The sequence below is a fragment of the Hipposideros armiger genome, unplaced genomic scaffold (genome assembly GCF_001890085.2).
Source record: "Hipposideros armiger isolate ML-2016 unplaced genomic scaffold, ASM189008v1 scaffold_152, whole genome shotgun sequence".
Lineage (NCBI taxonomy): Eukaryota > Metazoa > Chordata > Mammalia > Chiroptera > Hipposideridae > Hipposideros > Hipposideros armiger.
The window spans coordinates 1,795,322-1,804,354 of record NW_017731502.1 but is presented as its reverse complement, the minus strand read 5'-3'; the positions used below and the strand labels follow the sequence as shown (position 1 = coordinate 1,804,354).

Below are 9,033 nucleotides of genomic sequence, written 5' to 3'. Positions count from 1 at the left end.
AGGGCAGTGTCACTGGCCCTCATATGTGGGATCCGAATCGGGGCCCTCTGGCATCCCAAGCGAGTTCTTAACCATTGCGCCACTCGGTCGGCCCCCAACTTTTTTTTTTTTTTTTTTTGAAGCAGTCATACAGGGCTCTGGGGTACCATGAGGGGTTCATGGACGACACCTTTCAGAATCACTGGGGAGTTTAAAAACCATAGAGACCAGGCCTCGTGTGCACGTCATGGAGGCCCATTTGACTAGGGTGATTGGTTGGAAGGGAGAAGAATTTACTCCTGGCAGTGGGGATGTGGCTGGAGGTCTGGAGCCGCCTCCTGCCTGTGCCTCAGTCTTAGGCCTGGGCCTCAAACCTGCCCCTCACAGCTCCTGAGCAGTGCAGGCTCTGCTCACCCCTGCTTCTTCTGAACCACTATTTCTGGGCATCTCCCCTACAAAATCTGATCCCTTTCCCTTTCATCGTGTTCCTTAATTTGTGTCCATTTAATCTCCTTGTCCCCAAATAGTCTCTCTCCCAGCTGTCCTTCCCTGTTAGCCTCTCCCTGGGGTCCTTAGGAGAGGCCGAAAGGAGAAGCTGCTGTTCTCTCCATCCTTTTCAGTAGCTTGAGAACATGCGTGTTGACTTGGAAGAGTTTGAAAAATCCCTGGCTTGCCTTCTTGCATTCCCAGGAAGGAAACACGGTCCCTTCCTTCCTTGTCCCAGCCCAAGTGCATCTGCCTGGCCTGCTAAGCTCTCTCTACCACCCACACCATGTACAGACCAGAATATCCAGCAGGGTCCCCAAAGCTGGGCTGCTGTCCAGCTGGGGGTTGACCAGGATGGCTGGCTGCCCTCTCATGGGCAGTCTGCCACTTAGATTCTTCTCTCTGGAGAAGGCTATCTTTTCACATGTGCTGGTTTTTGGTTTCTTATTCAGATTTTCTTCTTCTGCTTCAATTTTTTGAAGCATATCATCTCCGAGGAGTTCTCTGCTCTGAAGACACAGAGGTACGGCAAGGCCTGTCTCTCACACTGGGGCCAGAGCGCTCTGGGAAGGCCCACTCTAGGGCAGGCAGGGTCTCATTCGCTGTATGACCCCTGGCCTGCTTCCCTGCATACACGACTGTCCTCCTTTCCCTGCCTTCCCTCTGAGGCCAGGGTGGGGGTCCCTGTTGAAGGCCCATAGGAGAAGAAGAGGCTCTTCTGCACACGAAACAGGGCGGGGGTCAGCCTGCAGTCATACTAGCAGAAAGGCTTTGGGACAGATGAGTGGTCTCTGGTAACTAGGAGAACAGAGTACTTTGCTGTAGGAAAAGTCAGCCCAAGGACAGGAGGACTTGCACCTCCCCGCGCCCTGGCCAAAGTAGCCGATTCTCCTGCCTGCGCGGACTGCTGCCCTCCCTGGGCTGCTGCAAGGTGTGTCTGTGCCACTGCCGCCCATCACCACAGAGCAATCAGGAGCGTCTGCTTCCAGCCCGGGAAATGCAGGAGTCTTGCCTGGCAACTGCCTTAGGACCCCTGTTGAGAGTTGGTGTCTTTTCTGAGTTCCTTTGCCTTTCAAATCGAGCTCCAAGTGTGTTAGGCCAGACTTGAACTCCTAAGGAGCCAAGTTCATAGGGAAGAGGCAGACGCTGCTGGCCTCACAGAAGTGGGTCTGGCATTTTGCAGCACTAGGTAGGGCCTGTCTCCATGAGCTGCCAGTGAGTTGAAGCTTCTTTCCCGGGTAGGCTGTGGGGGTGTGGAGGGGTGGTAGGGGGGGCGTCAAAGAAGACCCAGCCCAATCTAGAATTCATTCTGGATTCTGTTTATAGGAGAAAGAGTTTACCAGCCCGGGATGCAGGCTTCACCCTGGAAGACATCTGCATGCTGAGTGAGTCCCAGGCCCAGCAGATTTCCCTTCCTCTGTGCATCTTTCTGTATATAGACCACAAAGGCATTGTTTGTTCTAGAAGCTCTTCTCCATTTGTGTGGTATGGAAGAGGTGGGGTTACCGGTAGTGGGAGAAGATAATGTGCTGACCGAGGGCACTGGCTTCTTTCAGGACGAAGGGACCGTGGCAGCACCACCAGCCTTGGCAGTGACTTCTCTCTGGTCATGGAGAGCTCCCCAGGAGCCGCAGGGAGCTTCACCTATGAGGCTGTGGAGCTGGTCCCTGCAGGAGCACAGACTCAAGCAGCTTGGTGAGGGGCCAGGCTGGAATTAAGCTTGCTTACAGCTGTGGCCCAAGGCCACCAGCTCCAGGGAGTCCCAGGAACAAAGAGGGGACCCTGACAGTCGAGCTGAAAGCACAGCTCCATTCCCTGCTGTCTCTTCTGGGCTTTGGAGGCCAGCCATCTGGTTGGTGAGGAGCACTGCCTGTGGGGGCCTAGGTGCATAAAGGTCCGGGGCTCCCTGTGGGATGAAGGAAGAAGCTGCAGAGCTGAGCTGACAGGGTGGGGTGAGGGGAAGCTGGGGTTAAAAGGACTCCCTGGGGCAGCTCCCGTGTCTCCTTTGCCTGGGCGGTGGGGGACCAGTTTAGAAAAAAGGAAAGCAAGAGGTGAGTACAAACCAATGATTGGGAATTGGAAACTTGTTTGAGGGTCAGCTCCTTTGAGAATCTGATGAGACCTGAGACTTTGATGACTTTCTCCCTAGACAAATGGCTCTCAATTTTGTATAACATTTGGAGGGAGGGGCAGTTACTGAACTGTTAGTTAAGGACCTGTTTTCTAGCATATGCTTTGAGGCCAGTAGGCCAGAACTACTTGAATGCCACAGTCCCTGTGTGAAGAGCCATAGCCAGGCCTAAGGGAGTCCTGATGTGTGCTCACTCCCATGTGGCATTTTCCCGCTGAAAGTAAAGACGGCCCCAAGATTTGGTAAAAGTGGGCCAAGGGCTTGCCAGGGGCAGCCGCTTGGCCAACAGCCCTACTCTTTCCACTGCAGGAGGAAGGGCCACTCATCCTCTCCACAGAGTGTGCTCTGGAACCGGCCGCAGCCCTCGGAGGACCGCCTGCCTTCCCACCAGGGGCTGGTAGAAGCCAAGTCTTCCAGTTCTTCCTCCTCAAACCATTCTGACAACTTTTTCAGGATAGGTAGCAGTCCCTTGGAGGTCCCCAAGGCCAGGTGAGGAACTCCAAAACCCCTAATGGTGGAGGTGGCTAGCCTTCCCCCTCTTAATAAGGCTGGAGAGTGGGGTTCCAGCACCTAAGGTGGTGCCTCAGGTGGTATCTTAGGAGAGGGTCCTGGCATGCGACCTGGTGGGCAGTATACCCAGGAGGCCAGAGGGGATGGACAAGCTTGCGGGCCAACCCACTGTTTGGAGGATAGGTTCAAGTTCAGATACAGAGCACAAGCTGGTTTGTCGAGTGGCTTGAGACTCCTCCTTCCTGGAGCCCTGGCAGATGGGGAATCCAGAAGGCATAGTGGTTGTGATGTGATGCGCAGAGTTGGGGCTGCCTTCACCTTTTGCTTTTGGCAGGTCTCAGCCCGCCACCCCAATTCCTTCCCCATGAACCTCACATTCTCATTAAAGAGATGGATCTAGTTCCTTCCGGCTCTCACAGTCTGTGTCCGAATTGGTGGAGCAGTGAGGAGAACATAACAGTAGGGAGCTTAGGCTAGATGTGCATGGCTGGGGCAAACCTCAGGTGACTTTATACCTGGAATGGGAGCAGCTCAACCACAGTGGACAGGTATGGCTGAAGTTGCTACAGGAATGATGTTTCCTAGATGAGATTAAAGGGGAGCATTGGGCAGGGGCTTAGGATTGAGGGGTGGTGTGGCACTTGGGGAAAGCATTTCCTAGCTGACCCCATGCCACTTTTTCCATGTCATACCCCCAAGGAAAGAATTCTATGAAATGTTTTGTTTCATAAAGCCTTGAGAATGTCTGGCCTTTCTGGAGAGAACAAAGCAGTACGGGACTTACGAGGTCCTTAAATTCCAGGGAGAAAAGGGCATTTAGCAAAAAGAGCCTGAACATTGGAGTCCACCCTAGATTCCAGCCCAGCTCTGCCACGTCCCGCTCCAGAGTTCCAGACCTTTCCTTGTAGTAAGCCTATACGAGGGAGGAAACAGCTCCAAAGCCACAAGTATATTAACAAGGGAAGACCCAAAACTTCTAGAGCGCTCCTCTCACCACCATCCTGTGGTTTTTCTCTGTGGGCAGAGGTAGGCAATGGAGGAAGATGGGGAAGAGCCAGCTTCTCCACGTAAGCAGAGCAGGTCAGCAGTAGGCGAGGGGGAGCTCCAGGCTGCACTGTCCAGATGGGTCTTATGGGCCTGCTGAGGGGCTCAGTGGGTTAAGAGCTTGCTCAAGAGTGCGAGCTCTGAGCAACAGCGGTTCGAATCCTGGCCCGAGCTGAGCTGCCGCTGAGCTGCCAACCGGTGGCAGGATGGCTCAGCAGCTTAAAAAAAAAAAAGCAGATGGGTCTTATGCCCTCACCTCCGAAGGTGAGCTCTTCAACTTGGAGCAGCGTGTCTGCCAATGCTGTAGCTGAGTCTGTGAAACGAAGACCACGACCCCTCTGACCCCACGGGCGTTTTGGTGAAGGCGGCTGAGCAGAAATGGTGCTGGGCTGACGAGCCCCCATACCTGTGCTCATTCCCATCCTCTGTAATGCCGACTGCCATGCCACCCGGTCTGCACGCCTGGCTTTCCTGGGGCTGCTGGAGCACTGCGCGACCCTTGCCACTCTGGGCTGCAGCTCTTGCTCATCGTCTCTGCCTCCTTTCCTGCCTGTACAGCATTGCTGGACAACTGCGAAGGAAACCGGAAGATTGCTCTTGTCCTCTGTGGCCCTGTCCCAGCCTTAGCTGTCCATCTGCTAGGGGCTCCCCTGCTGAGCTAGCATTCCATTGCCTCACCCTCACCCCAGCTTTTTATTATTCCCTTTTTCCTGCCAAAGGAGCCTCCTTTCCTATCTTGTAATAGTTTCCCCCAGTATCACTAGTGGTTCTCTGCCTGACTGGGCAGCTCAGACTCTTATGGCCAGCCCAGGATAGCCACCAAGGCCCCTCCCTCGGAGGCTGAGGGGGGCTGGGATATCCTCTGGCTTCTCAGCCCTGTGTGCTAGAGCCTGGTTTAGGCTGGGATAGCTGCACCAAAGTGGGACGCAAAGCCTTGGAGAGGTGTGAGGTGGGCTGCTGTGAGGTGTTTGATGGATCTGCTAGGCTATTCTGGGAATACCAAGTTGGAGCCCGGCCGGTCTGGCCAGGCAACAAGGTTCTGGATTGCATGCCTGTTTGCCAGAGATTTTAAAAGACTAGATTACTCAGATTTGGAGCATTCTAATTATGTATTCCATTAACATTAAAATTAATTTAGTCTCTTTTATCTTAAAGTGCCTGAGGGATCCTGTCATTAGCTTCCCTGCCTCTCTTAGGTAACAGTAGCCAATCAGCTTTTGAATGCAGTAGGGGAACCGTGTGGAATGAAACCCTTTAGTAAAGCTATCTGTGACAGCCAGAATTCCCCTCATGTTGTAAATTCTCTGGGTTTCCTGTGCTCCAATTTCCACAAGCATATCTCTTTTAAAACAGGACTTGACTGTAAAAGGAATCTGTAAAGCTTTGTTCAAAGTGAAGAAGTAGGTGTCAGGTTGGGAAGAAAGTTCTGTGGGGTACTGATTCTTATCCAGCCCCAACCCATTCCCCTCACCTGGAAGACCGGTGGCTTTTTTACATTAGTGGCTGCCACTACAGCAGCTTCTGATTGAGTTGCATTTCTGGACAATTGTTAAATCTCTAATCAGCTATAAGGCTGGGGGCTGGGAAGAGGCAGGACCAGTGCTACCAGCTCATATGCCTTTCCATGGCCTGGGTAATAAGTGGCCCAGCTCCTTGTGGTCTTGGTCACTGCTCCAGTCAGACATCTTGGCGGGAGGAGGTGGGGTGGCATTGCTAGCACAGCACTGTCCGTGCCCGGGGAGGGATGATGCCATCGCTGAGCCCAGCGTGAAGCCAAGCTGCCTGAAGAGCATGTGAACTTGGCTGAGGGACAGCCAGCAGTCTGGTTGAAATGCTAAGTAGCAACATAGGAGCTAACCTCTGCTGCCCAGCTAGCTGTTCCTCCCCCATCCTCCACCACCCACTAGCCGCTCATTAGAAGCAATGAGGCCTGTCCCAGGCTGTGTTTAATGAGGCAGAGAAACCAGATTCTTCTCTGCAGTACGTAGGGTTCCTGACCCATGTTTGATGTGTTCTTGCCTGGGCCCACAGCTCCAGACCAGGCATGGGTTGTGAGAAGCCTAAAGGCATTGCCATTTTGAGACCCTGACTAGAAAACTTGGAGCCCCAAAATACTTCTTGAGCTGCTGCAGGGATGCAGAGGTCCCTGCTTGGGTGACACACACACCAGTCAGTGGTTAAAGACCAGGCTTGGAGAAAATGATGTTCCTTTGTTCAAATGTAAGAAATCCTGTCCTAGCTATCTTTGAAGTCAGTTGCTTTATGGGCTCAGGCCCTTGTTGAACGGAAGGAGTCTTCCCTAAGGCACCACTCCTGGAGGCATTCACTTAAGCAGAGGCTGTAAGATCATATCTGGAGGCTTGGGTGTTGAGGGGGGAGTGGAGGGTGAGGTAAGTGTAGATTAGGTGACACCTGGGCCCCCTCAAAGTCTATGATTCTAGGTCTAGGCTCAAACATTCATTCCCTGCATGACTTCAGACATGTCACTTGATGGCTTTGGTTTTCTATTTTTGTATCTGTAATCAGTGGTTTAGACAGTCAACTCCTAGGTCTTTCCGATTATAGTTACGTACCTTCAAGCCTTCATTAGCCATTGGCTCAGGTGCTTTCAAATGCAAGTAACAAATCCATCACAAATGGGTTTTAACAGTAAAGGAAAACCATTGGTTCATATGGAAAAGTCGAGTGGAAAATGCAGCCTTCAGGTGTAGCCTGATCATGGCTTCCACTCCGATTCCCCACAGTTCTTTCCCTTTGCCTCCTTCCACATGCTATCTTTGTCTTCTGTTCCTGATGGTGGCCAGTCACTCCTGGGACACCCTACTTTCTCACGTCCAGGGGTCACGTGAGGACCTCTTTTTCCACCATAGATCAGAAGTTCTGTGCTTTATTCCTTTTGGAAGTTACGTGTCCATCACTGAACCAATCCTGAGGCCCCTCCCCTTAATAAGGAAGAAAGATCAGTATGTTATGGGGCTAGCTAGCTAGCTTGGGCTTGGTCAAACCTGAGTTCCACTCCCAGTTTTGCCACTTGTAGCTGTGTGACTTGAGGGGGAAAAAAATCACTTCCCCTCTGAGCTCAGGTTTTTAATCCCATCTTTAAAGTGGGTGTGATAATCCTAGCCTCCATAAATTTGGGTTTAAATGAGATAATGGAGCCAAGTACCTGGCACATAGTAAGTACTCATGTTTCCTCAAATGCTCTGTGAACTAGCTGTGGTTAAGGACCTGTCCTTACCAGTCACATATCTGAGGGCTTAGGAGCCACATCAGGGGACCGGGCAGGTAAAAGGCCAGACCAGATCTGTTTCTTCTTGATCCAGCTGTGTGGGTTGGGCCAGCCCTGCTGCTGTGGGTATTCTCAGACATTCCAAAAAAGGAATATCTAAAAGACACTTGCCTGAGTTGGCCCACAGTGGTTGTCTGGCAGGAGGTTGGGGGCAGGTGGGAGTGGAAGCTTTCTTGGTTCTGTGAAGAGGAGCCTACTGTATCCAGCTATGGGAATAGAATGTTGCCAAGTAGCCCGCCTCCTGGGGAGGGGTCTGAGCCCTCATTGCCACAGGGAAGTGACCAGATGATCTTAGAAGCAACATTGGCTCCACAGTGCTGCAGTTTAAGGTAGCTTGGCTACATGTTCCCTCCAGTTCTGTAGGTAGAGAGATTAGAGGAGGTGGAGCTCAGACCTCTTTTTTTGCTGCTGTTTGTGCTTGAATAAGGGTACAGGGCAAAAGAGCAGGGTTAAAGCTGGTTGAGTTACCTGTGTACTGAGACGGACTTGAAGGTTTTCCTTTTTTCACCAGGCAGGAACAGGTGCTCCCTTCTGGTAACTGTTTCCTTTCATCTTTAGATGTTCCCTCTAGCCAGCCAACCCCGAGTGGCACTTACGAGCACCTCTCTGTTTAGCACACCTCTTGTTCTCAAACCCAGGAGCTTAACTGTTGCTTTGCATCCCTTTCTTTGATAAAAGCCTCAAATAGGAAGATTCATTTGGAGCCTGTGTGCTCACTTGAGAAAGATACAAAAGATGTCTGCTCGCTGAGATGGCTTCATGTCCCCTGGGATCATTCACCTTGCTGCTATCTGTGTGGCCTACTCCATCCCACAGCTGTCCCCTGGCTGCTTCAGGTGCAGCTCTTGCCTGGCGATGCTTCCTGCTGGGCACTGGGGAAGTAGAGAGAAGTGACTAGCCTAGTAGCCTAGGAAACCAGTAATCCTTACAGGGAACCTCTCTGTAACGGCATCCATCGTCCACCATTTTCCCATTGGCAGTGTGAGTCTCAGATAGCTCTGGGGAGTGGGGTTGGGGACTAAGAAACCCCAGTGTTCCTGGCCCCAGGAGTGCCTCATTCAACCTAGCCTCTTCTACTTAGAACCCCTTTTCATTCCTTGAGCACTCTGGTGTTTAGGAATTGTTTTCCCACAAACTGCTAAAACTGGAAAGGAAACTCTATCCTTGAGTTTGAACAGTAGATGAGATTTGTGGAGCCAGGCTGACCTCAGAAGGGTTGTGCCGACCGAAGGCCCCAGCACGACCTGTAGGAAGCACAGGGCAGGGGCCAGAATGTGGCATGTGGCTTGCCCTCTCCTGGGCCGCTGCCTCTGATTTACAGACTGCCTGAGCCCTCCCAAGTTTCTCCATCAAGGAACAAGGAACAAGGAAGCCTTGCTGTGTTGGGCTCTAGGGCTTCCACCAGGTAGCAGACCACGTCCTGTTCTCATCCCTAAGGCTGCTGTCACACATCCTCCAGAGTTTAGCAGGAATGATGAATGTGGCAAGGCTGTGCCGCAGGAGTTTCCGGTTCACGGTGGCTGTAACGTAGAAAGCCATCTGTTTTCCCTGGTATCAAGGTGGTTCCATTGTAGGACAAATCTGTAATCAAACT

General features: G+C 52.1%; 1 protein-coding gene across 2 annotated transcripts in view; it reads left to right on the top strand.

Moving 5' to 3' along the window:
- MTMR14 (myotubularin related protein 14) overlaps window positions 1-9,033 on the top strand; it is a 46,583-nt gene that overhangs the window by 32,467 nt on the left and 5,083 nt on the right. For both annotated transcript variants that reach the window (XM_019651106.1, XM_019651105.1), the window contains exons 14-17: window positions 918-988; window positions 1,792-1,850; window positions 2,022-2,160; window positions 2,906-3,085. In XM_019651106.1, coding sequence (XP_019506651.1) covers window positions 918-988; window positions 1,792-1,850; window positions 2,022-2,160; window positions 2,906-3,085 — 449 coding nt within the window. The remainder of the gene's footprint in view (window positions 1-917; window positions 989-1,791; window positions 1,851-2,021; window positions 2,161-2,905; window positions 3,086-9,033) is intronic.